At 47.8% G+C, this 27,886-nt stretch overlaps 1 protein-coding gene across 1 annotated transcript; it reads right to left on the reverse strand.

Moving 5' to 3' along the window:
• Positions 1 to 5,405: 5,405 nt before the first annotated feature.
• Positions 5,406 to 27,021, reverse strand: LOC121443370 (fructose-1,6-bisphosphatase 1). Its single transcript, XM_041645114.1, has 7 exons — positions 26,748 to 27,021; positions 15,400 to 15,562; positions 13,650 to 13,742; positions 11,480 to 11,620; positions 9,412 to 9,549; positions 7,599 to 7,718; positions 5,406 to 5,805 (listed from the first exon to the last, which is right to left on the reverse strand). Exons 1-7 carry the CDS (start codon positions 26,915 to 26,917, stop codon positions 5,614 to 5,616), a joined length of 1,017 nt encoding a protein of 338 aa, XP_041501048.1. The 5' UTR covers positions 26,918 to 27,021; the 3' UTR covers positions 5,406 to 5,613.
• Positions 27,022 to 27,886: the final 865 nt, after the last annotated feature.

The raw sequence follows: 27,886 nt of genomic DNA on the forward strand, positions 1-27,886 counted from the left end.
GGAGAGACACCCGTACTGACTGTACCAGGGCCCAAGGGAAAAGGGCCCCAGCCCACGTGACTCGCATAGCTGGACAAGCCCTCAAAGAAACTTCCCTGGCCTCCCTGATGTGTGGCAGCTGGCACAGCGCAGTATGCAGGCTGTAAATAGAACAGCCCTGCTGGGAAGGACTGCCTCATTCTCTATGTGAGCACCTCTCTTTGAAGATCCCCAGAAGCCACGCTCAGCCACAGGTGAGAGGAGAGGAAGCCAACTAATAAAAAATGACTGACAAAATCCTCTTATGTGGACACAAAAGTGTGCTGCTCTGAAGATCGCTGCTGCAGAACCTCATTGGGATTCCCAGAGGGCAGATTGGCAACACTTTATCTAGGGCATAGGTCACATAACAAACTAACAGCAACCCCAGGAAGACTGTGCAAGAGTTCTTTCCAGTTTATTTCCGCTAAGCATGCACAATAAGAGGGATGTTCATGGGAGGTACCCAGATCTGGAAGATAAACATGACATTCCTAGCAACGTATCTAGTCCCAGGGTCGATTTATCAGTGTATCTGAATTTTTATTTTAAAAAGTATTTATCTGAAAAGAAACATCAGGGCTGAAAGAAACACAGGTTCTCAGCTTCACAGCACAGGCTGCTCTTGTGGAGAATCTGGGTTTGATACCTAGGGCCTACTTTGGTGGTTCATAACCATCTCTAACTCCAGTTCCGGGGGGGGGGGGGTGTCCAATGTCCTTTTCAGACTTCCAAGGGCACCAGTTCCAGGGGGTCCAATGTCCTTTTCAGACATCCAAGGGCACCAAGCATGTCAGTGGTGTGCACACATACAAGCAAGCAGAACACTCATACGCATGAAATAATCTAATAAAAATGTTAAAGAAGCACTTTTTAAAGTGCTCTAGAAAGAACTGTGCTTCGAGCTGACGGTGTTCTGTTTATGTGATAGCCTCGTCTTCTCTGACTGCAGACAGACCAGGCTCTGTGCCCCAAGCTGGCTGCATCTATCTGGGTAACTTGGGGATGTTGCTAAACTCTGAAAGCCTCGGTTTCCTCAGAAATCGAGATAACAGCTTGTAAGAATTAAAAATCAGTCGGTAGGCCTGGTATCACACTCAGTGTCTTAGAAACCTGTGCCCTTACAATGTTCTAGTGCACCTAGAACTATAAACATGCATATAAATAATGTCAATTTTCTCCACCCACTTGGAGAGCCGAGGAAGGAGAATTCCAAGTCTGGGTAACCTATCAAAACTCTGTGTCAAATACACAAATCAGCAACACTGAGGACTTATACATTGCCCACAATTGTATATCTTCCTTCAATAATTATTTCATTAAACTGTGTTTAGCTACAAGTCATAGAAAATTCAGAGTAATTTGCGCATGTATTTCTTTTTAATTTTGCTTTTCTCAAAGACCATGGGTTTGCCAGTCTGTGGCTGTGACATCCATTAAAGTAGACAAAGGTTCCTTTAGAAGCCCCATTCTGGGGCTGGATGACTGGGTGAGTTGGTGAAGTGCTTGCCCCACCAGTCGAGGACCTGAGTTTGAATTCCTAAGTATCTGTGTTAAAAACCAGAAACAGTGACGTGAACCTATAATCCCAACTCTGGGGAGAAAACAGCAATGGGACCTTGCTGGCCAGCCAGTCTAATCAAATCAGGAAGCTCTGGCTTCAGTGAGAAACCCTGGCAAAAAATAAAGGGAGACACTCGATGTGGGTTTCTGGCCTATACACACGCTGCCTTTAAATGGTAGAAGTTCCAGCAGCCTACATGGCCTATGACGGCAGCTGCTGACCTTTGCAAAGGCCAAAGCTTTCTGGGGCACATGACAGAGGGGAAACTTAAAGAGCAGCTGTGGTGACAGTCCAGAGGCTGGGTGACAGCTGCCCCTCATAGTTTTCAGGACTGCTGACAGATTAGTGGCAGAGTTGTTGGTGACCTGGTTGTGGTCCCTGAAAAACGCTCACAAGTCTAAGGAGATCAGGACAAACGAACTCTGGAACAGGCAGTCTTGCTCGTGGGTCAAGGCCGTCCATCTAGAGACCTGGAATACGATTCTGGAATGTTGTCTGAGGACCTTTCCTGTTGGCAAAGCTGCTTTACTTAATCCTATCATGGGATCCCAACACGATTTTGTCACGGAAGCCCAGCAACCCTGTACTTAGCACCTTTGGGGAAGCCACTCAGTCTCTGAGCGGTCTGTCAACTAGCTGGTGCTCACCTAGATACAAAGGAAGCTTCTTGGAGGTCTGGGAAGGTGAGGTAGAGGACAGCTGCCCTCACACATATTTCAGGACGACTGACACATTAGTGACACGTGATGAAACACATTATTAACGTGTGCCTTTTCCCCGCACCTCTATTCCACCTCCACCCTCCCCACCACAGTTTGTGGAGGCACAGGGTCACCTTCTCCACCTCAGCACTTCATGGAAACCAAGAGGCATCCCAAGAAAGAGGCAGCCTTTGAAGAGGACAGCGACGCAAGGGAGGAGTACTCTGGGCTGTCCCGCAGAGACTACATACTGCATGGTGGGAACACACTTCCTAGGCCTGCAATAAAAAGTCACAGAACCAGATTACTTAAAAAACAGAAATGTTCAGTTGGGGAGATGTTTCATGAAATGGGTTTGTAAAGGGGCTGGAACGCATGCATGAGAACCTGAGTTCCAACAACAGCACCCATGTAAAAGCCAGATATGTCAAATCCCATCACTTAAGAGACAAAGGCCAATCTAACACTCAGTGAGCTCTAGGTTCAGTGGGAAACGTCTCAAAAATAAGGTGGAGAGCATTTGAGGAAGATACCCAACACCAACTTCTGACCTTCATACGTGTGCATACCACATGTACATACACACACACATAAGCATGTGTCGATACACATAACACACCCAAAAATCCAGGAATTTTTCTATGCTATGTTGGAAGCCAAAAGCCCAGAAGTTAGGTAGCAACAAGGCCATGTGTTCTCTGAAAGCTATGTGAAGGGTCTTTTCTTGCCTCCTCTGGCTTCTGATGCATTCCTTGGCTGCCATGGCTTATGACGTCACTCTGGTCTCTGCCTTCACTATCACGGGCTAAGATGGTTGTCGACTACATCAGGAATTAACTAATTCCAAACATCTGGGCACACCTGTGAGAGATGTTTCTACATTAGATCATTTGAGGTGGGAGGCGCTCCCTGAATCTGAATCCTTTGAGGGCAAAAGACCCCCCCCCCAATATCTGGTCCATAACTCCTGCTGGCAGCCCACGTTAAAGGACATGTAAGGAGGAAAGTTTTTGCTGTTCACTTGGCTGCCCTTGTTCTCATTGGCAAGTCCATCAATCCTGCTAAGCCATTCATTCCTTTGCTTGAGTTAGAACAAATTCTTAGGGATTCCAACATAGACTGAAAACTGGCAGGTCTCTAGGACCTCCCAGGGATTCCAACACCAGCTCGGGACTGCAGAGACATCCAGTCTCATGGACAGAACAACTCATTCTTCAGCCTTTCTGTTGGAGACAGCCATTAGTGAGATACTCGGACCACAGCCTGTAAGCCCCTCCTGTAAATCCACGTGTGTGTGTGTGTGTGTGTGTGTGTGTGTGTGTGCACCATGCCCACACATGCATCCAGTCTCCGTTTTGCTCCTTTAGAGAATTGACTAGCACAGTGGCCTTCTCCTGTGTGATCTTATAAAGACACCGGCTCTATTTAGGGCCTACCCATGGGGTCTAAGATGATCTCATCTCAAAATCTTCAGCTTTATCACATCTGCAGGGACCCTTTATTCACATAACGTCGCATGGGCCGGTCACCAAGATTTGCATGTGAGCATGTCCTCTGAGAAGGAACCGTTGAACCAACTACAGGCATCTTGAAATGATTCTCACATCTGAGGCTGAGGACTGGGCTGCACTTACTCCGAAGGTTTCGGGAATGAATAGTGCTGAAGTGGACCTTCCGTCTCTGCCCTGCCTGACCTATTTCATCCAATGACCAGTGCTATGCCTTGTGTGTAAACTGCCCTTGTTGACAAAGTCAAAGCAGGAACGGCTTCCAGTCACATCTGAAGGATTCCCTCTCGCAAGCACAGTGAATGCACCCTCTGCTGGTCTTCTGTGTGGAAGGTGAGAGGCATAGCTATGAAAACTCTAAGAACAAACCAAGACCAGTGGATGGGAAATGGAATCTCATGATACTTCCTGCTTCTGCTAGTACTAAAGAAGTAGGCAGAGAGACCTGGCAGCCTACTGTGCAAGGGGAGGTTTCAAGGGTTCTTGCAGAGGAGATGCCGTGTGTTTGAAAGTAGCAGGACCCTTCACTTCAGGGCAAGCCCACGCTGTAGAAACTAAATCTCATTCATTTTCATGTGACTGTGAGTGAGTCCCAGCAACTCATCTATCCAAAGACAGCATCTAAAACCTCCAGGGCTCAATCAAAAGATGATCAGAAGAGAACTGGCGTTTGTGCTATTGTTCTGGATCTGTTCTTGGCTCAGGGCTAAAAACAGAGAAAAATTTGGATGTACTCAGGATACAAATTCTTGAAAAGCATTCCATTAAATAAACCCGCATCTCAATCAAAAGATACCAGGCAATTAGGTCAGCAAACAAAAGCATATCCAAGACTTATGATTGAAACAACAGTTCTATTGGAAGAATATGGAATTGGTGTAGCATTCACAAGTGAAAAAGCACATTTTACACACACACACACACACACACACACGCACACACAGACAGCTCACACAGGGTAGAATATTCCTAACACCTGCTATAACTTTCCACAATCTTGAACTTCTGATCCAGAAAGGAATGAACCATGTGCAAAATAGACTGTGTGCCAAGCAGGTGTATTTCTCACTGCACTCCATCTGCACAGGACCAGCTATGACAGGTCCTCTCAGGAAAGCTCCTGATGCAAAAATATCTGCTTGACACACAGTCTGTTTCCTTAAATTTAGTTCTTATGGTCAATCATTTCCATTATGACAACTAGACCCTCCCTAGAGATTAGACGGTCTTGTTGTAAAAGCCACTCTTGCATAAAAAGCACCATTGAATAGTAACATAGACTGCCATTTTTGTCTTGGGTGATTATAGACACCTGCAGGAGGTGGAGAAGCTAGACACTCACTAATTTCTAGGATGGCAAAAACAGCCAGAACAGAACAGGACTGCGCATATAAGAAATGATGTTAACTCAGTTTAGTGACCAGGATGCATCGTTCATCCCCCAGCCCTATCTATCACTCATAGGCTAGAGATCTTCAGCTGGTTTCATTAACCCTCAGTCCTCCATTCCGTCATGGATAAAAATGAACCCAGCATAGCATTATGCTCGTGCAGCTGTGGTGGAGATTAAATGATTTGCCTAATATTCTGTTGATACAAAGCACAAAAAAATTATAAAGGAAGAATGTGTTTATTTCTCCTTCACCTGCTCAAAATACATATCACCTGCTATAATGGCATTATAGCATGCAGCTGCATTGCAAAGCACTGAACTGTGAAACTACCCACACCACTAGGTCTGTTGTTACACAGTCAGAATGGGGTAGTGCTGCCTGAGGTCCAGATAAAAGGCTCTGCTTTGGGTCAAGGGCGAGGTCAGCCTTCATTTGGTTGCATGCTTCTTGTAGATCTCCAGGAACTCCTGTACGTCTTCAGGGGACCCCATGATGACTGGTGCCCTCTGGTGGATATCAGTGGGAATGATATCTAATACAGCTTCCTTCCCCGTGGTGGCGATTCCTCCAGCCTTCTCCATTACGAAAGCCATAGGGTTACACTCATACAGCAGTCTCAGCTGGAAGACAAGACCAGAGACCAAGGTCTTCAGCCAGAAGGTGTTACCATCTCGGGGGGGGGGGATGTTCTATTGTAAAGCTCTGCAGAGTTGGTGGGAGTTTCCATGGTAACGGAGTCTCTCTCTCTCTCTCTCTCTCTCTCTCTCTCTCTCTCCTTTTCTTCTTCCCTCGGTCCCTCCCCTGTCTCTCCCTCTCTCCTTCTAAGTTAGGAAAGTTCTCTCATGCCCCACAATGCATCTGAGACAGAACCATTAACGATTTGGTTGAATCAAACCATTCATGGAGCCAGAGCTAGTCAACCACCTGATGCAAACATGAGGCAGACCACCTGGATCTGGGACAGAGTGACATTTTGGCAGTACTCTTTACAGCCAGAGACTGGACTTAATGAGTGATTCCGTGTGTGTTGGATGGAGCGCTGTCTGTTCTTAAGGCGTTTTTTTTTTTTTTTTAAATCCACAGTGGTGTCTGACTGCAGACATCTGGAAGGCAGACTGGCTCCTTCAAACAGTGTACTATTGTCTGCAGCCCTGAGCATTGCTCTTTCAAGCCACTTAATGCTCCAGGCTTGGGACTTTGTCTGCCGTATATCTTGGTATTTGCTTTTGAATATTAATTTTTTTTATTGGGCACATTTTCTTGCAGTTGGCCTGTGGAGCAGACAGACTGTGCTAGTATTTTCTGCCTCTGTTTCCATATGGGAATCAGGGCCAGACTTGAAAACGGGGAGGCACCTCCACATTTCTGGCAAAGAAAAAGAAAGTAGATCACTTGAGGAAAGCGTGATGAAGCAAGCTGACTGGATACTTCCAGGCTGTCAGAGCAAAGCAGGTGTGCTAAGAACACAGAAAACTGCTTTCAGTGAAGCAGACACCCTGAGCCATGAGCAGACCCACCAGACCCGCCATCTCTGTTCCTGACATCCTAAGGGCACTGCTCCTCCTGCTTCTTCTTTCGTATATTAAGAGGTGCCGGGGATGTAGCTCAGTTGCTAAGAGCGCTTGTGTAACATACACAAAGCCCTGGATTTGATCCTTAGTACTGTGTAAAACCCTGCACGGTGATTCACACCACCCAGTCTTTAGAAGGTGGACAGAGGAGGATCAGGAGTTCACACAGCCTCCCCGCATGTGAGACTGTTACAAGAAAACGAGAGCTGGGGGAGAGGACAGAATATCTGAAAAGGAAGCATTTTGTCACCTTGTATGAAGAAGCAAAGCCAGCATTAGAAGGCACACCAGCCCTGTGACTTACTAGAGAGCTGGCCATAACAAGGCCAATAGAGTCAGTGGGAAGAATTCCCCTGGGGGCCCTGGTTTCCCCACAGCCTTGTCCCTCATCAAACAACATCACTTTCTAAGTAGCAAATGCCAAGCTCATTAGCGCCTTCTATGTTATGCCCCTTGGGAGTCATCAAAGCAGACCCCTCTCTGCAAAGCATATTTGATTTGCTGTCTTGGTAATGAGACAGGACTATTCCATTTCCCTCTATGAATGGAACCCATTCTGTGCAAGCCAAGCCCATACCCCCTGGAAGCTCTGAGCGCTTTTAGTCCCCTGCTGGAGTTCCATTGATTCTCTTTTGCTACAGCTTTGGGAAGGCCCTCGTGAGACATTTTCACATTTCATTGATCCAGTCTGGGCCTGGCCTCAAGTCCAGAGTCTGTCACAGACATTTAAGCAACCACAGGGGACTTCATCAGCTCCGTGACCTTCAACCTAATGCCGTCAAATCCCCAGGCTGGAAACAAAACCTGCTGCTTGTTGCTCTCTTCCTTGGGCATGTACGTACTTTTCCATTGGGGCTCTTCTTGTTGGCAGGGTATAAAAAGATCCCTCCATACACCAGAGTGCGGTGAACATCAGCTACCATGGACCCCACATACCGGGCACCGTAGGGAGCTGAATTATCCTATAAGGTTAAGAGCAGCAAAGAATTAGAGCCATGGAAGACAGAGGGTGCCCCCTTCATGTCTCTGATGCTTATCCCATTCCACAGTCACTTCCCAAGTGTCTTACAAAACACCCACTTGGAGCTGAGCAGGACATGAGATGAAAATGCCTGTGGTTGTTTGAATGTATTTGGCCCCTATAAACTCATAGGGAGTGGCACTATTAGGAGGTGTGGCCTTGTTGGGAGGAGGCTGGGTGACACACAGTTTCAATCCAGATCTTGAGGCTGGAGGGCACCCCTTTAATCTGGGCCACACCTTCTGTTGGAAATGTGTCACTGGCTGCACACTCTCCAGCATGATGGACTGAACCTCTGAACTGTAATCAAGCTGCCTCGATTAAATATTTTCTTTATAGGAGTTGCCACGGTCATGGTATCTCCTTATAGTATTGGTAAAGCTTAAGACAATCTCATTCCATAGAAGAAGAAGGGAATAATGGGGACTTAGTTCCTGAATATCTCCTGACAGTTCGCATTCCAGACTAGCCCCAAGGAAGTGTGGTTGGTTCCAGACAATACAAAAAATTTAACTTGAAGGTTGACAAAGACCTTGTCAAGCTAAAGAACTGGGCATGTTTTGTGGGACAGGACTTGGTACAAGCAAAGGTTTGACAGCATGGACGTAAAAGTGCTATTGTCACAGGGCTTGCTGGCATGCATGTGAACAGGGAGTGTGCCTGGGAGAGGAGAGAGAACCATGCTAGAGAGAAAGCCTGGGGCCAGCTTTGAGGCCCCGAGATGCCATGCTAACATATGGGCTTCATCCTCAGAAAAGGGCAGCAATGGTAAGGCAAAATCCAACACCCGTAGAGAGCTCCTCAACAATCAGCCATTTCTCTTCTTCATATTCACTAACTAGCAACCTCTGTAGTGAGGCACCAAAGCAGTCACTGTCCACCATGTGTGTGTGTGTGTGTTTGGTGGCGTGCAGAAAGGTGTGTACATGTTCTCATGTGCATGGGTTTGTGGGAATACACATATAGGAGCATACATGAGGGAGCTAGAGGCTGCTGTCTGGTGTTTTCCTCCATCACTCTCCACCTTATGTATTAAGGTCCCATCTTTCCCATGAACCCCAGAGCTGTCTGATTTGGCCGTCCTCAGAAGCTTCCTTCTCTGCCCCCACTACCCTGGTGTTACAGGAAGGGCTCCTGTAAGCTGGACCTGGAAGACCAATCTCCAGACCCCATGCTTGTGAAGCAAGAAATTTACCCGTTGAATCATCTCCTCTGCCTGATGCTGGCCTTCCTGGTACAACAGACCAAGATCCATCAGGGACATAGGCCTGAAGGTGCAGACCTCATGTGGGAGGTGCTTGGGGACCAAGGGCACCAGAATACAAATGTTTTATTGTTGTAAAGGAGCTCATCTGGTGTACTTTATTGTCCAGAGCAAGCTTGGAAATAAAAAGGAAATAATACTCAGATTTCAGTGTCTCCGAGCAAACACTCTGGCCCCAGCACCTAGGTTCAATGGTTTCCACCTCTCTCTCCTTTCATCTCCAGGATAATTCCCATCAGTAGATTTACTCATAAAGCAAGAGTACCAGACGAAGTCCAGGCCCTTCTCAAGACCAAGTGTCCCTTTCCCTCTCAAGGGCTCTCCTCCCCCAGCTCAACGCCACAGCAATCCCACGTGCCTACTCACTCACTGGAGGGAACTTTTTCCTTTGGACGTACTCAGCGATGGCAGGGTCAAAGTCCTTGGCATAGCCCTCGTTAAGGCTGTAGATATTACCTTTCTTCTTGATCTTCACATTCTTGTCCACCAGAATGAATTCTCCAATGGCCTTTGAAACGAGGGAGAAAGGTAGACAAATGACCAGCAAGCTCCCCCGGGGCATGAACAAAGCCTGGCCTGAGACCACACCCCATCCCAGGAGCAGTGTCTGCAGCCAAAGGCTCCAGTGGTGAGGGGACGGAGGGAGTAGAAGAGTGCCAGGGTTTATGGATGCAAATGATTTCCACAAAGCAAGCAAGAAAGTTTACAAGGTCAGACCTGGGAGGGCACAGCTCAAACCCCAATACTAGAGAGGCTGAGGCAAGGGGATTGGGAGTTTAAGGGAGGGGCTTATCAGGCCCCGCCCTCCCTGAAGGACTGTTGTCATTGGTGGTTCCTAGGAAGAAGGCGGCCTTTCCCCCACAGTTGTGGTCATTGATAAGTTGCTCATGCCCCTATAAATAGCCCTTGTCCGTGCCCATACAAGCCTCCCTATTTAAACTCAGTGGTTCTCAGGGAGGGGAGGAGGGAAGAAAATCGGAGAGGAAGAAAGGTTTCAATGGGAGGGAATGAGGAGAGAAAATATGAAATTGTCAAAGAATGAAAAAGGAAAACCCATTCAGACGCAGGGAGGGAGGAAGTGTGTGAGACAGAAAACAGTAACTGTGAGAATAAGACCCACTCCTGAGCTCACGGAGGAAATGTTGAGGGGAGGAGGGAGTGGGGAGGGGAGGGATTAGCCACAGTCACACTTCATCGCTGCAAGGGATCTCTTCTTTTTTACGTTTGTGCTTTTCGGTTCTTATTTCCAAAAATTTGGGCAATCAGTTTATAGGAATATTTTTGTGGAGCCAGAAAAGCAAAATAAATATCTCCGCCTAAAATGTCTAGAAAAGAAACTCTCACAGCGAGGAGCCAGAGCTGCCTGCCGAGCTCAGGCGGCCCAGCTCCCCAAGCAACCATCTTGTACCCAGCCTTAGCCCCTAGTGGGTAAAGAAGAGTCTCCCACATTTGAGACAGGAGCTGTAAAAGCTCATTGAAAGCTGAAGCCTGCTGGAAACCCACGGGTAGCTATCCTAGCAATGACCTCGGCCATCAATGTGCCCTAGAAGGGAGATGAAAGGAAGAAGGAGGCACTTGGTATCTCCCTGGAGTAACCTCGCCTCCATCAGGCCAAAGAAAGCAAGCAGAAGTGTTCAATGAAAAGGAGCCCTGGCAGTCGGCAAGGGAACATTCCAGCGGCCGCGCTGATGCAGCAAACGACTGTATCTGAGGAGGGAGGGAGGCTCCCCGGTACCCAGAAACCCACCCTTCCACTAGCCTGTCCACGATCAAGAGACAGAGTATTTTTCCCTTTGGGTCTGCCAACTCCAAAGCAGCAGAGAGGGCGCCAGGAGCCGGGCAGGTCGACTGGGAAATCCGGATGGCTGACTCGGCAAACGCCAGTGCTCTCAGAAGCTGCACCCTTCTCTCAGATTAAACTTCGCTCTGGGCTTGCCCTATTTACCCTGGGGCCTCAAGCAGAGACTTTAGACTTCTGTTGTCACCCTCCGCTCTGGCCTTAGTTTTTTTATTAAGTGCCCGTGCTCCCGGGGAGGTGAAAGTGCAGTGGCGCTAAGGGTCAAAGATAGCCCAGGCTCTGATTTAAGGCAGTTTGCCACACCTCACACACACTCCCCCAGCCCTCTCAAGAGTGAACTGCCTCTTCCAGAGGGCACCATGCTGTGCTTCATGCCTTGTGTGTGTGTGTGTGGTTTGTTGTTGTCTGTAGAAGGTGGGGGGGAGGTGGCTGGAAAGATGGTTAGGCACTGCTGCTCTTGCAGTGATGGGTTTGCAGCACCCATGCTGGATGGCTCACAGCCACTGGTGGCTCCAGCTCCAGGGGATCCAACACCCTCCTCTGACCTCCATAGGCACCATGCATTTGGGACACACACACACACAAACTGCATACAAGCTCAAAGCTACCAGCTAAGCACCCAACCTAAGAGATGTCTCACCGGGTCCAGCATGAAACAGTTGACACCACAGTCCATGGCGAGGACCAACATGGTGGCACTGCCATAGAGCGCATAGCCAGCGGCCACCAGTTCTCGACCTGGCTGCAGAGCGTCCTTCTCGGAAGGCTCATCAGTAGTTTTCTAAAGCAAAAGAGAAAACATGTCTTTTCATTTTGGTTTGTGGTTCTTTTTTTCCAGTTCAACATCAAGAGGATGCATGGCAGGGATCTCGCAATGCTTGCTCCTCAACCATCCTATGCTGTGACCCTTTAATACAGCCCCTCACGCTGTGGGGACCCCCAACCGTAGAATTACTTTCACTGTTACTTCATAACCGTAATTTTTCTACTGTTGGGAATCCTAACGCAAATATATGTTATGCAGGATATCCAATATGTGCCTCTCGGAAGGGTCTTGACCCACAGGTTGAGAACCTCTAGGGACAGCACGCAGCATCCCAAAGGTTGCCTCCTGTCTCACAACAGTAGTGTTCTGATCCTATCACTACCACAGCCTTCCTGAAAGACCCCCAGCTTCCTGCATCAAGATCCTTTTTCCCAATCAACATCCCCTTCACATCTTCCTAATTTAATATTCCCTCGTGCCTCCATTATCGCTTCCAAAAAACAGCACGCCTTCCCGCCAGCTCCGCTAATGTAACCTGATTACGGGCACCAGTGTCTTTACCTGCTTTTTCCATCTTTATTTAAACAAATTAGCACAAGGCTGCAGGGCTGAGCATCTCAGGGGAAAATTGATTCTCTGTGCGTCCGTCAGTCAGTTGGAACACACTATCCCTGAGCAGTGTGGTCAGTTACTCCCACATCAAAGAAATTCTCAGAAATAGAGTTTGTGGCATCTCTCTGGGGTCATTAGAGGACAGGCCAGATGCTGCTGACGTTTCTCCCCCACAGCCCAGTGTAAGAGGCACGTTTTAAAGCTGGCCTCAGAGAACTAGAGAGGGAATGGAGGCCAGCAGAGGCTGAGCGGTTGGTGAGAAATAGAAAAAAGATTTTTTTTAGTTGGTTTCTCTAAATGGCAAATTTGGCCAATGTGTCACTAAAGGAAAATGAATGACCATTGTCATATAGATTACTTGTTTGGGTCATTTTAAAATAATAACCTTCTTCCCTAGAAGCCAGAGGCACAAAGATGGGACACAGGCCTCTAACTACCTCTCCTTCCTTGCCCTAAGCCTTTACAGAAACTGCTTCTCCACCCAGGAGGCTTCCACATAGATTCGCCATACCCTGCACCAAGCTTCCTGTCCCTCCCTGAACTATGTCACCCAACACCTTTGTTCTCTTCTGTGCCCTTAAAATGAGGAGCTTGGCCACTTCACTGAGATGTTTACACACTCAGGAGAATCTCTGGACCAGAGGTTCCTAGCCTGGCCAATAACAACCCTTCTTGATCACATTTCCTCCCGAATACTCAGAGCAATGAACGCCTTTCCCCTAGAAGTCCAGTGCATGCCGTCTAGCTGCCTGGGACTGCCAAGTGCAAGGCACTGGGCAAAGCCAGCACTGCCTGAGCCTTGCCTCTCTTCTACTGAGGCCACCAATGCGACAGGCATTGGGTTGTATCATTCCATGTCACCCCATAGGGAGCACACAGTGGACACTGTCAATTTGGGAGACTTGAGGTGGTGGAGGAAAAGGTCAGGCAGGAATGGGTGGGATTATTGCCAAGGTCTTTCCCTCACAAGGGCAAATAACCATTCCTTTTAAAATTCCATTCTTAGTTATGGGGACCAAATATTTTTTTTAAGGATGCTGCCAATTTCTAGAGGAAGATTAGAGAGAGGTGAATTGTCTCATGGGAAATATTTTTTTGGTTTTGTTTTCTTAATTTATGAAAAGATCATTTTAGGAAGCTTATGGCTTAAAGAAGAAACTGATGAAGGCAGGTTGGGCTGGTCTGGGGAGGTCGTCATTGCATGTCTTTTGTCGATTTTAAATCTCAGTTTCTTTGTAAGAGAGAGATGCAACTGAAAGAGTGAGGTGGTCTCTTTTTCCGCCCACATGTTATGACTGTCCTTAGCAGTTTTGTGGATCTTCTGTACAGAATGGGCAGGGCAATGAGACCTTGAATCTATTCAAGCCCCACAGCTCCATGCTCCGCATTCATTTTCTGATCAAAACCAGGGGCTTTGGACACCATACTTTACCTTTCTGTAAATGCCAAAAATGGTTCCGATGGACACGAGGCAGTCAATGTTGGATGAGCCATCAAGAGGATCAAAACAGACAACGTATTTGCCCTGGGCAAAGAAAACAAAATGCAAACAAGGTAAGTATACATTGAATGAACTCTCAAGGACAAGGTGAGATATATGATCTTATTTGTTTGTGATATTCTGTCAGAAGGTGGAAGAATAGACAGACAGGCAAATCTCAGGCAGAGAAAACATTTAAAATAGAAAGTATAGAAGGGATAGAATGCAGATAATTAAATCATAACTTACTACATCACTGATATAGCAGAATCATGATTTTGGTTTGAGAGTGTCCTGGCAGCCGAAGGAAGAAAGAAAAACAAAAAATACTCATTTGTTTCTCTTTACTTGTAAGGCACAGAAATAATGCCTCAAGGGAAGGGACGAGCTCCTTAGCACTTAAGTCTGTAAGACATTTGTCACTCAGCGTGGGAGGCAGTACATGGAAAGGTGGTGCACAGATTTCTCAACAACACCCCTGATATGACTCTGGAGAGAAGTGGCCCTGGATGGTGGTGGACAAAGCATCAGTGCACACTTGGGCTGGCCAGCCCCAGCTCTCAAGCTCCCCAAACAGGGTCTTCCAAGCTCTATCCGTGACTCCAAGCAGGCAGTCCAGTCTTTGAACATTTATACTCTTAAGTTCTTTTTTTAAATACAACAAATTGGAGAAAATTTTCAGGGGAGCCAGTTTACCAACTCATTTTCCATCTCCAGTTAGAGTCTTTAGGTGTGTGTGTGTGTGTGTGTGTGTGTGTGTGTGTGTATGTGGAGGTGGGTGTTTACTGTTCCTCCCCAGATCTAAGGGAATCCTTGACTGCTTGCCCTTAACTGTTCATGGCCATGGATGCAGGAAAATGAGACTGCAGTCGCTGTGATGGCCATCCAGCAGGGGTGGGAGTGCTGGAGAAGTGGCCAAGACTGCCAGAAAGATCAGGACTTGTGTGGCATGCAGCAATGTGTTAGAAGGGCAGTGGAGCGCATCACTGTGGAGCCCATTGCTGCGGAGCGCATGGCTCCTGGCTGGTTCCTGCCCCTTACTAAGGTCAACACAGCTGAACATTTAATCAGCTTCTGGTTGTCTTTCCCAGGGCTACTCGTCCACGGCCCCAGCACACTTTCATCAGGGAAAGACAGACAGTGTAACTGCTTCTAGTCTCGGGTTTGTGTTATTGGCTGCCAGTGTCTTATAAGAGCTGGATAAACCCTTTCCTGTAACGTCTCGTGTTCAAATCCCTGAGCCTCTCTACAATGTTGGACATTTCCCCAGCGGTTGCTCCAACCCTCCCCCAGCTGTTTGTCACTGAGCCTTACAGCATGCCAGACTGGAGCTAGACACTGGGTCACACAGGCTATCTCTTGTTCTCTGCCCGCACAAAGCAATCCGACCTCCAGGGAATCCCAGTGCCTGAGGTCTGGGAACTGGCCGCATTGAAGAGGCAGTTAGCCCAAGCCAGGCTTTGAAGACACCTAAACACAGTAGTGACCACTCGGGAATGGGGAGACACGTGGAGAAGTGGGAAGAACAGGATCAATGGAGCCTTTGGGACAGAGTTCAGAGGTTTGGGAGGGCAGGAAAACCAAACTGAGGGAGCCTGGGTAATCCCTAGAAATCTAACTTGGAGAAGCAGATAGAATCTTGCACGCAGTCCGAGAGGAAAATGGCTACATGCAAGCCTTCAGCATGCAGACACGGACCCACCCTCTTCTCGGGCTCTATTATGATAGCATGTTTATCCTCTTCAGACACAAGAACACAGGTAGTGAAGGACGACTTCAGCATATTGATAACCAGGTCATTGGAAAGGACATCCAGTTTCTTCACCTGATCCCCCGTCACATTGGTTGAGCCAGCGATGCCAAAGCTAGAGGGAAGAAAACCACAGAAAATAAGCCAAGGCCACCAGAACCCCCACTGAGAGCAAGTCTAAGTGAGTGGATCTGGAAGAAGGAAAACAGACATGTCGGGGTCTCCTTGTCTGGAAGGCTTGGCAGAAGGGGTAGGGACACTGCTCCCAAGACCCAGTTCCAGTTCTGAGATCCCATGTGTCCCTGGTCAGATTCATGTTTCCCAATCTTTACCGCGACCCTCCTAAACCTTTTAAAACAATCCTCCCCTCCCCCATGAACAGAGCACTGCCCTGTTTTCACACAGTGTGTTTCTTACGGTGTCTGTGCTTTATACATAATAAGGGGTGATTTTTTTTTTTTTGCTGTCTGTTTTGTGCGGGAAGCAATGTTTATCCCCACCTGCAGAAGTTTAATGCACATGTAGAAGTTAAAAAAAAAAAAAAGCCAAAAAGCCCGGGTTGGAGTGAGCCTGGTGTATGGGCTAACCCAGGGGATGCTTTGGCTTGTGACAGAAATCATCCTGAAAGACAAGGAGTCTCACGCTGTTTGGGGGAGGAGAAAGATGGACTGCCAACACCTATGGACTTCAGACCCACAGGCAGGCAGAGTGCATGGCAGCGAGCTGTTCCCTCTAACCCCCAGCAAGGTCTGTTCTTATGATCCTCAGCTTCTGTTTAGAGTCGGACCTCCAGAAGGGAGGGGCTGAGAAGCCTGAGCTCCTACTCTCCTTGTGAGCTACCTCCAAGTCAATCACTGCAGAATTCCCAGAATCCAAGGGGCTCATCCAGAATGAAGCCTGGTTTTGTTTGGATGAGGGGAAGGCAGGCTGATGAAAGACACAGGAAGGAGGCCAAGAACAGCGGGAGTGGATGTGAGGGTTTAGCCGGGGAGCTGGAAGGGGGTAGGGGCACAGTGGCACAATGACACCCTGAGATGTCGTTGGCATTTCCTGGGAACTGGTTGTCACCGCTTCAGCAACTGCTTGCTTCAACTGTCCCTTTCTCTTTAAGACAAGATCTCAAGTAGCCCAGCAGGCCGCGAATTCTCTAAGAACAGAAGATGACCTTGAACATCTGATCTTCCTGCTTCCACCTCCACACCCAAACCTTAGGAGCTAAGGATCCAAACCAGAGCCTTGTGCATGCTACTCAGGTACTCGACCAGCTGGGCTACAGCTCCAGGCCCTTGCTTCAACTGTTGAAAACTTAGTTTTCCCTTGAAACTTAACTTGCTTCTGCACAGCTGAGGACAGCATAGCCCAGTCTAGAAACGGCCAAGCAAAAGGTCTGGTTGACTCATTTGCCCGAGTCAGCCACAGTCATGGTCACTCCCTTCTAGCCTGGAGATCAGTATCCTGCCCTCCGGCCCTCCACCTCTTCTCTTCTGCCTGCCACTCCTTTTTCACTGAGACCTAGCAGCAGGTAGACTGGCAGCCTATGCCTGCCTTTGGGTTTCTGCACACTGTCTCTTTCTGAAATTCACTGTGAAGTCCACTCTGGTGGAAGAGTGTATCTCGATACTCGGTAGGATCACCATCCCGGGAGCTTCTCCTTCCCTAGCACCATGGTGGCAGCTTTCCTCCCTCTCGCTTGAGGTTGCCACCATGATAGCCACCATTGATTCAGAAGGGGGGCAGTACTGACAGGTGAGGACCCAGGCATGTAGGATGCACAGTCCCCTGTGCAGACCAGCCTCAGCTCTGTGAGTCCCTGGTTTCCAACCTCCCTCTCGCCTTGCATGTGCACAGAAGGAATGGTATCTCCCACATAGGGCCGCCATTGGAAAAACCACACAAAGAGCTCAGCACAGTCTTGGCACCAAGCAAAAAGCCTGGTTGTCTCATTTGTTAGCATCAGCCACTGCCATCGTCACTAGATGATGTCATCATCCACTAGGTCACTGTCATCATCTAACTAGAAAATAGGGAATACAGACTGATGGGAACTAGCCTGGGGAGTCTGAGACGTGGGGCAGAGGAAATGAGAGCCCCAGGCAGAGGGTTGGGGCCCTGCAGACAGACATTGCCTCCTAGTTTGTCACAACTGTGATGAAGAACCTGAAGCAACACAGAGCTGCTTCGATGAGGGAGACAGAAGGTACAAGCATAGCCCCAACTTTGACAACAAGCCTTTAGCCTGGGTCACCTCATTGGAGGATGACACCCCTGGCTACAATACCTGGATGAAGGAGAGGTCACAGGGGAGACAAGAAGCAGGGGGAGGAGAGGGGGGTGAGGCCAGCATGCCACCTCCCACTGGGTCCCACCTCTTAAAGGGCCCCATCACCTCTCAACACCAGGAGCATACTGGAGACTGGGTTCCCAGCACAAGACCCCTTGAAACGCAGATCTTAGCAAACCACAGCTTGTGAGGAGAATGGACCCCGGTCCCACCTACTCCTGTTTACTGAAAAGCCTACGCATGCCTTCATCAAATCTACAAATGACTCTCTGGGGATCTACTGTGCTGGGGCTGCAGTGCTGAACAGGCTCCTGGCCTCAGGGAGCTTAGTGAGGAAAAACAAGCAAGAACGGCTGTTCCCAAATGAGTGTAACAGTCAGAGAGGAGCAGAAGTCAGGTAACGGGGTGGCTAATTCATCTGGATGGTCGGGAAAGCACTCGGTGCCTGTCTTCCAGCTGCGTGGAATTTAGTGTTCTGTTGTTTTGCTTTGTTTTCGTTGTTTCTTTTTTTGTTGTGTTTTTTTTTTAAGAAAGAGAAGACACCCCAAATCCCAGAAGACCTCCGAACCTGTCAGCAATGATTGCAAAGCAAAGGTATAAGCATCTCCAGAAGAAAGGGGCTTCCTGCTGTGTAAATATCCAAAGAGTACATTTTTTTAAAACTTTTGAGGTCTTTCTCCCATAATGCTTGGATCCAGGAAATTTAAGAGATGCAGTCACGAGAGGCCCCGGCCCACTCAGCTGATTTTTCTGAGCATTCTGAGCATTTTTCTCAACATTTGACCAAACCATAAATACCATGAGGCCTGGCATCACACTTCTTTCCCTGTGCTATGGAAGTTTTCAGTGCTATCGGCAGAGGTGACTTGGTAAGTCAGGTCCATAGTGTGCCCTTGCTTGAGAGGGCTTGACCCTGGGGTCACAGAGAAGCCAGCATTCAGGAAGTCAGGGGTCACAGAGGCCTGTCCTTAATGAGAGTCCTGTGGGCCAGACAACACTCGACAGGGTTGAGCAGTATGGAGACCAGCCCTATCCCTGCACTGAGGTGGTGGCCACTGGGTGACCCTGCTCCTCCATCTTCCTTCAGAGCTCTTCTTTGCCCCCAGTGTGGGCCTGCCTCTTCTAGAAGGATGGTCCTTTCCAGAAACCTCTCAAGGACATGGAGTGTGAGGGCTTTCCCTGTCAAGCCCAGGTACTAAGTCAACTCCAAGGAAACACAGCACTGTGACTTGAAGGTAGACACTGGGCTCAGGAGAATGGCTTTCCATTTGCCGGGCAATGATGCTACCACAGTGGTCAGAGCAATGTATGGATTGTAGCTGGGGACCTTTGCCTCACAGCCAGGCCTCTGTCCTTCTCCACCTCACACACCATTGCTCTAGCCAGTGACATCCCTCACTGCACTCCTCCCCACACACAACAAATAAAAAAAACCAAGGTGTACTTCCTTCACAAACTTGTGCAGGCAGGGATAGTGGCTTTTCCCTCCCACCAGCTTGTCAGAAAAACACAGGAGGTGACAGTCAAAGCCACAGGCCAGAACTCTAAATCACCAGGATTCCAGTCCCAGCTCTACTACATACTTAACAGCCCTGTGCAAGTCACTTCATACCTCTGGCCTCTGGCTCTTCTATAGCATGGGAGTACAGACAATCAGCTTCATCGTGCGTGGAGATGGTGGAGAATGAGTTGATAAAGGCCAAAAGCTCCAAATAACGCCTGTGTGTATGTAGGCAAACAGTGTTTCGGTTTCTCAGGAAATTCGGGATCAACCTACCCCTGGACCCAGCAATACCACTCTTGGGAATATACCCAAGAGATGCCCTATCATATGACAAAAGCATTTGTTCAACTATGTTCATAGCAGTATTATTTGTAATAGCCAGAACCTGGAAACAACCTAGATGCCCTTCAATGGAAGAATGGATGAAGAAAGTATGGAATATCTACACATTAGAGTACTACTCAGCGGTAAAAAACAATGACTTCTCGAATTTTGCATGCAAATGGATGGAAATAGAAAACACTACCGTGAGTGAGGTATCCCAGACCGAAAAAGATGAACATGGGATGTACTCACTCATAATTGGTTTCTAGCCATAAATAAGGGTCACGGAGTCTACAATAGGTGAATCTAAAGAAGCTAAATAAGAAGGGGAACCCAAGGAAAAACATATAGTTATCCTCTTGGCTAAGGGAAGTAGACAAAATTGCCGGGGAGAAAATTGGGATCTTGGGGGTGGGGTGGGATGGGGGTAAGGGGAGATGGGGAGAGAAAAGTTAGAAGAGAAGGAGGTTGGGCCTTGGGAAAACAGGAGGATTGGGATAAAGGAAGGTTGGACAGGGGAGCACGGAACCACAATTCTTAGTTAAGGGAGTCACTTTAAGGTTGGCAAGAGACCTGACCCTAGAGGGTCTCCCAGGTGCCCAAGCCGAGGTCCCCAGTTAGTTCCTTGGGCAGTTGAGGATAGGGAACCTGAAATGACCCTACCCTAGAGCAATACTGACGATTATCTTGCATATCATCATAGAACCTTCATCTGGTGATGGATGGAGATAGAGACAGAGACCCACACTGGAGCACTGGACTGAGCTCCCAAGGTCCCAATGAGGAGCAGAAGGAGGGAGAACATGAACAAAGAAGTCGGGACCATGAGGGATGCACCCACCCACTGAGACAGTGGAGCTGATCTATTGAGAGCTCACCAGGACCAGCTGGACTGTGACTGAAAAAGCATGGGATAAAACTGGACCCTCTGAACATGGCAAACAATGAGGGCTGATGAGACGCAAAGGACAATGGCACGGGGGTTTGATCCTACGTAATGTGATGGCTTTGTGGGAGCCTAACCAGTTTGGATGTTCACCTTCCTAGATATGGACGGAGGGGGGAGGTCCTAGGTCTTACCATAGGGCAGAAAACCCTGACTGCTCTTTGGACTGGAGAGGGAGGGGGGAAAGGAGTGGGGGGGGGGGGGGAGAAGGTTGGAAGGAGGGGGCATAGGGTGGGAGGAGGGGGAGGGAAATGGGAGGCTGGGAGGAGGTGGAAACTTGTTTTTTTTTTTGTTTTGTTTTTTTTTCTCCTTTTCTAAAGAATAAAAAAATAAATAAAAAAAAGAAAAAATAGGAATGGAGGCAGATCTAAAAAAAAAAAAAAAAGAAGAAGTATTATCATCCTACCCCAAGTTCTGTCAACATTAATCCATCTGTGCTGAGATGCAAAGTGAGGTCTTAGCAAGAAGTCTGTGGCACAAAGACCTGAATTCAAATTCTGTATGTTCTTCCTACCAAGTATGTGATCCTTGTCAACCCATTCAAACTCCCTGGCTGTGCTCTCCTGATAAACTTAGCCGGAAACAGGGAGTGTGACACACCTGGTCTACAGATGTGTCTGTAAAATGACAGGCAAGACTGGTCTTAACATTCCCAGAGGCATCCGCTGAGCGAATGATTTGTGCTGGGTGGGGAGAGACCAGCTCTAAACCGTTTGTCGCTGGGTAGGTGGGGGACCAGCTCCAAACCACTTCTCAGACAGCTTCTAAGAAGATGGCCAACATAGGATTGTCATCACAATATGTGGCATGAAGGGAAAAACTAGCTCCTTTGAGGTCCTATGGCATTTCACTTCAGTTCTCTTCAAATTAGCTGATCCTTCAGATCAAGCAGATGGAGTTAGAAAAGCCAAGACTTAGCCTTCAGAGACACAGCGTTCCCTCTCTGAAGCCCATGGGCTATCACTGGCCTTAGGAAATACTTTGTATATCTCATCTTTTACTTTTACTATCAAACTAAAAGTTTGAAAGTATAAACTATTTTCATTAATAGAACATGGGATTCCTTAGAGGGTGGGTTAATTTGTTCAATATGTTTAAACCTTCAGAAATTTATATTAAGTATTAGTATTTTATACAAAGTTTGCATATGGTTTCTAGCACAGCAGGAGCTGTTCCTTGGCCATGAAGACTCTGGTGTTTTATAGGCAGATTTAAGATGTTCACAGAAGAAGAAGCAAGGTCTTCAGTAGCTCTGCTTTTTGATTTTTCTCTTTATTTTTGAGACTCTCATACATGCAATATAATGAAAGATGACCATATCAACACCTACTGGCTCTCCCCACAGCCCTTAAAACGCTCCTTCTGATTTCAAGTCTTTGTTTTTACATCCTCTAAGCCGAGTTAGTGTTCTACCCATGTGAGCATGGGTGTGGGGTCATCCACTAGATCATGGGAATTCTATAGCCCCACATTCTCCAAACAGAATGAGTCTCCCCTGGCAAATATCCATTGCTGATAGATCCTCAGTGAGGGGCGGGGCCAGAGATCTACTCTGGGCTTTTGTAGGTCTTGTGCAGGGGACCACAGCTGCTGTGGGTTCACTATAGCCAAGCTGTCTAGAAGACAGCTCTTCGCAGCACTCCTCCCCATCCTCCGGCTCTTACATTCTTCCTGCCTCCTCTCCCGAGATTTTCCAGGAGCCTTGGTGGTAGGAGAATAAATCAGCTTCTAGGTTCGGGGCTGAGCACTCATCTCTTACTCCCTGCAATATTCTCTCCACCAACTGCTGCAAAAAGCAGCTTCTCCCACCACAGCAGAGAGGATCCCAGGTCTGTCAGAGCCAGAAGCTGGGTGCATTTGGGGGGAAGGGGAGTTTTCAGGTAGCCTATGTATACCATGATGACCTTGAACTTCTGATCACCTCACCCCCGCCACACCTCCATGCTAGATAAACACTTTCCACTGAGGCGCCAGCCTTAGCCTTGAACAGCAGGACTGAAACCAGGAACCACTATGTGTTTAACAAGCCCTGTATGACATCCTTGACTTCCTGACTGACAGGCTATTTCCCTTCCTCCAGTGTCGACACCAGAGCTCTGAGCAGCAGCCCCTTTGGCAGCATGCTGGAGGTCCATAATATTTTCAGAACATCTAACCGAGGGCAAGGGGAGGGAGGTTATTACTTAAGTCTATGATTTAAGTCTTATCATTGAAGTCCCAGGAAACCCCATCTCCACTCTGTTATTGATTGATCCTCTGGTAAATGACCAACCATTCACCCAGGGGGGAAAATCCAAGGGTTAGTTAAGAAATACATGGAAGAGGTGCCAATCCAGCTCTTTTCAGGGTCACAGAACCCAGCCCTGGCTTTTGTTCATGCAGGGTGCAGATGGGCAGATGTCAGGGTATGAGGCCCATTCTGAGTGTGCCCTGGAATGAGATTTGCAATGGACACAAGTCATACGGTGCAGAGAAGCCAAGAACCGAAAGCGAATCTGATACTGTTCTGAGCAGTTTTGTGCCATGAATTCTGCAAATGTAAAGACAGGTGTCAGCATGCAGTGACCAGCCCACCACGCCAAACTTAAAACTGGATCTCTGTATTGGTTCCCTTCATCAAATAAGAAAGAGCTCATATATGAAAAAGAAACAGCTGGAGAGACACCTCAGTTAGTGTGTTTGCCACGCAACCATCATTTCTGAACTCAATCCCTGGAACCTGTGTTTTAAAAACAGAGCATGGTAGCACGTGATTGTAATTTCAATGCTGCGAAGGCAGAGAAAGGCAGATCGCAGAAGCTCCCCAACCAGCCTGCCTATTCTAGCCAGCAAGTGAACTGCAGGAAAATGAGAAACCCCGTCTCAACAAACAAGGCAGATACCCTTTGAGAACAGCAGCAAAGGTTTAGCTCTGACCTACACACATACACACACACACACACACACACACACACACACACAATTCCCTATGTTGTGGCCTGGAATATATTCCAGCTGGTATGTATGTGGGCAGCTGCAAAACAGAAGGAAGACAAAGCACAAAGAAAATAGTTTACAGAAGAAAATAGTTTACTTCAGGAAAGCAGGGATGAATCCACATGTAACTAACAAACTCCTTCATCTTCACACAGCACTCAGAGGTTCAAGAGTGGTTGTCCCTATCTGACAAGAGGGGAAACTGAGGCTCACACATGCTTCACCACCCATCCATATCACCACGTTAATTAAATGTCAGCCCAGGAATCTAAGCCCAGCTCTTTCTCTCTGAAATGGGCTTTTTGGTTCAGTCATGCCCCTACTCTTCTAAACCCAGTCGTGGCATTCTTGGGACCAAGGTGCTGAGTTCAGTGACTTGGATGCCCTGAGACTGTCTGTATGTTCTACAATAGCCTAAGGCAAGGCTTTCAAAGTCCACATTCACTCACTGCTCCCCAGCCTCTAGAAGTCAACGCCTCCTTGTATTTCCCTTTGGAGTTTTGTATTGCTTTCCTGTTTGGTATCAAGATTCTACTCCCATTTGCTAGAACCAGTTCTTCGAGAACACCTCTCAATGCCTTTCAAATCCAGTCCTCTCTTCACCTTTGCCAGGTCCTTCCCCTTCCTTCTCTGCTACTATACCTCTGATCACTCCATCTTCCCCACCCATTTCCCATGCCTTCTCCTCCAACTCCCTACTTCTAGCCTTCCCTTGCTCACGACCTGACCTGGGCTATGTGAGATGCTGCCTCAGGATATTGCATCATTAGGAGCAAGGGAGATGACAACAATGGTGACCTCAAGGTTGACTGAGACAGGGTAGCAGCATGATCCATAATTATAACTCCGCTGATTCCCTGTGAGACATCAGGCTGAGCTTTTGAGACCGGTTCTGATGAGGCTCTTGCAGGAACTGCAACCGTCCCATCCTTCTGGGTGCACGCTCTTCTCAGGCCAATTGGCCTCACTAATAAGCTCTTTGAAGGCACACTGGCTCTTCATTCAACACTTCAAAGCCCCAGTGAACATAATTTGGAGGCCTGTCGAGATCCTATCCGGTTGCTAGTGGTCTGACTGCATGCCACACTGTGAACAGTCACATGCTTCCTGTCCTGCAAGAATTCAGCTTCTTCCCGTCAGCTATTCGTGTAACCATCATTAACACCTAGTCTGCCATTGTAACAGCCAGAGTAGTGGAGTTAAATGCCACAAAATGCAGAATGGCTCTATTACTCAGGAGGTGTCTGCTCAGTGAAACACCTTGCAGCAGTTTTAAAGAAGGCTGAGGATGTCACACCCTGATGGTTGAAAATGTTCATTACTTAAGTAAAGATAAACACGATAAATACAGTCCCATTTCGTTGGCCAGCTACATAGGAATGTATAAATGCATGTTCATATAGACATCTACTTGAGCACAAACAAGTATCTGAGAAAATAGTCGACACCAGTTAGCAATGGGTACCCCAAGGATTTAGCACATGGGGGGTCTCTTTTTCCTTCGTATATTTTGAATGGCTTGGTGTTTTTGTCAATGGGTACAACTCTTTAAGGAATCTGCAATAGTATTTTCAAAACTGGTGTCTTGACCATCTAGACTATGAATACACATTCTCTTCTGTGCCAAAACTAGCACTTTCTACCAAACCCCACTCCCATTATCTCAGGTTAGTTAAAAACTGGGAGATCCCATAGCAGAATCAGGGTTTCTAAGTCTCTCTGGGATTGTGACCAGTACTGGTTTATTTTGAAAATAATATAAACAATGCCAACTTCTGTCTCTTACAGAGCCCTCAGATCCTCAGAGAGTTAAATCTGTGTGCTGCAAATTTCATTTGAGGTGGGACTTTATCTGAGTGCTTGCTGAAAGACTCCTTAGGGCCAGAAACAAAACAGTGAAGGAGTCCTCGCCTCTAACATATCTGTTCCTAGGTTTCTCTAACAAGACCTAGACCTGCTTAGTACCCAAAAGTATATGTGACCAGGTGTTTCCTTCTTAAGATTTATGTCAATCAAGCCACACAGTAGAAACAGAGGTTCTAAGAAATAAACGCATAAAGAAACAAACAACCCATGTCACATTGTTGGAGAATTTAAAAATGCTTTTCAAAGAATAATATGTTCAACTTAGCTACAAACCTCACATAGTTTCTGCATTGTTCATAGGCATGAGAAAATCATGAGGAAGTATACAGATAATTTGAAAAGTCCGGTTCCGTTCAGTGGTATCCGGTCCAGCTAAATACCAAACATGTGCTCAAACCAGAGCAAAGAAAAAAAAGAAAGAAGAAAAAAAGAGAGAAAAGAGAAAAAGCTGTGTAGTTTATAGGAAGGTGTCTCTGAGACTCCATGTCCCTTCAGTTCCTACTGCCTACAATATGAAATATAGACCAAAGCATTAAAATCACCCACCGTGCAGGTGGGGTGATGCACACCTTTAATCCCAGCACTCAGGTGGCAGAGGTAGGCAGATCACTGTGGGATCAAGGTCAGTCTGGTCTGTATATAGTAGATTCTAGAACAATAAAATAATACTAATAATAAAGCACCCACCACAAGGAAACTTTTTGGAAAGGCAGAATCTCAGACCTTCCCCAACTGACCCTGAAGGAGGGTCTGAATAGCAAGGTCCCCAAATGGTTCCGAAGAAGGAGACTGATTCCTTGGCTCCATCGAAAGCAATCTACTACTTCTGCCCTGTCTTTGAACTTTTCACTAATTGGGCAAGATCTGCTCATGGCATCAATGTAAATAGGTTTTGTTGTCCCATGAGGTGAGCCTCTACAGCTAGCCCCGGAAAGAGGAGCACCCAGGGCACTGTGGGCATCTGCTTTTTCCCAGACTGCCAGGTGGCGGGTACTCTTAATGGGACTAGTCTAGGTCAAGGATGATATGGGATTAGAAACTTATCTTGGAGCTCAAAGAGAGTAACGGGTTAAACGGAAAGCAGAGGAAAGTGCCCATGCTAGCACTTTCTGTCTGAGGTCGAGGTGGGCAGCTGGTAAGTCGCCCACTTTTACCATGAGACTGGAAGGAGCTACAAGGAAGAGTTGAGACCAGAAGAGGGCTAGAGCACCTTGTGCACTTGGAAGACAGCCCTCCTAGGGGGCCTGCTCCATCACATGGAGGAAGGAGAATGAAGGCTTGTGTGCAGCAGGGCAAGAGACAGGAATCTCAGGCTTCAAATAGTCACACTGACTATCAGCAAGGGGGTCAGAGAAGTCAGGAGCTCTAACAGACCAGACACAGCCTCCAGAGGCCTAACTCACAGCTGTGCGATGCCCGCCTTGCGCACCGCGGAAGAGATGGCTTTGACCGCGGTGCAGAGCGAGTTCAGCAGCTGGGTCATTTCGCCAGTGCCCCCAGCCTTTCTGCCCTCCTCCATGACGAAGCGGGTCAGGGTGTTGATATCCGTGTCGAAGGGCGCCTGGTCCGCCATTGCTGGGGCCCGATGCAGGTGCCGGCTGCAGGTACTTGCTGCAAGTGCTGGCAGGTAGGGCCACAGGTGATGGTCACAGCGGGAGTACTGAAGTCTGTCGGTGCCTGCAGAAGTTCAATGAGCTTGAGTCCTGGCGGAGCCTATAGCTGCCAGGTCTCCGCCCCCAGTCCCAGGAAACACCTCCTTGCTCCCAGCCTCCACTCAACTGTCGTTTTGCCAGTGCCAGTTCTAACCTCTCCCTCCCTCCCTCCGTTCCATGCACCCTCCCCTAGATGCCACGCTGACATCAACACTTCCTCCTCTGTTGCCCCACAGCCCTGCATGCATTGTGCAGCACACCTCTGGGTTACCTGCATGACGATCGCCTTCAATCCCCGCAATAACCTGCCGAAGAGGAAGCCTGATGAACTTTCCCCCCCTTAAAATACAAAGCAAATCCAGAGAGGTTGAGTAACTCTCGTTTGATTACTTTCCCTACACAGCTGGTGGAGTCCACGCTGGCCAGTTCCGGTGCCTAACCACTGCTCTCTCGGTCACTTCTCTGCACCCTGTCACCTGTCTCTTGACTCACGTTCTGGGAAGTGTACCCCCATCCTTCATCAGTCTGAATCCTTAATTGTTGCCTCCTCGAGGTTTCTAGAGTTGGAGAACTGTTGAGAAAGTTAGGTTCCAACAAGCGTGTTCTGCAAGGGAAACAGTTCCAGACACAACCCTGTCCTGAGATCACGCACTTCCACAGCCAGCAACCTGACCTGCTCCTATTCTGTCTCAAGTCACAATTACTGAAACAGCTACTGTGGACCGGAACACCAGTTCTCTTTGTGGCCAGGGGCCTCCTTCAGCAGAGTTTAACAAGCAAAAAGAAACAGAAACAAATCACGGATCAGTTCCCTACAGGAGCCACATAGACATAGGGGAAGATGAAACAGAAAAAAACAAACACACAGAATGCTGGGAAGAGGAAACTGA

Source organism: Microtus oregoni, unplaced genomic scaffold (assembly GCF_018167655.1).
Source record: "Microtus oregoni isolate MIOR12 unplaced genomic scaffold, Mior012 000105F_ref0000443, whole genome shotgun sequence".
Lineage (NCBI taxonomy): Eukaryota > Metazoa > Chordata > Mammalia > Rodentia > Cricetidae > Microtus > Microtus oregoni.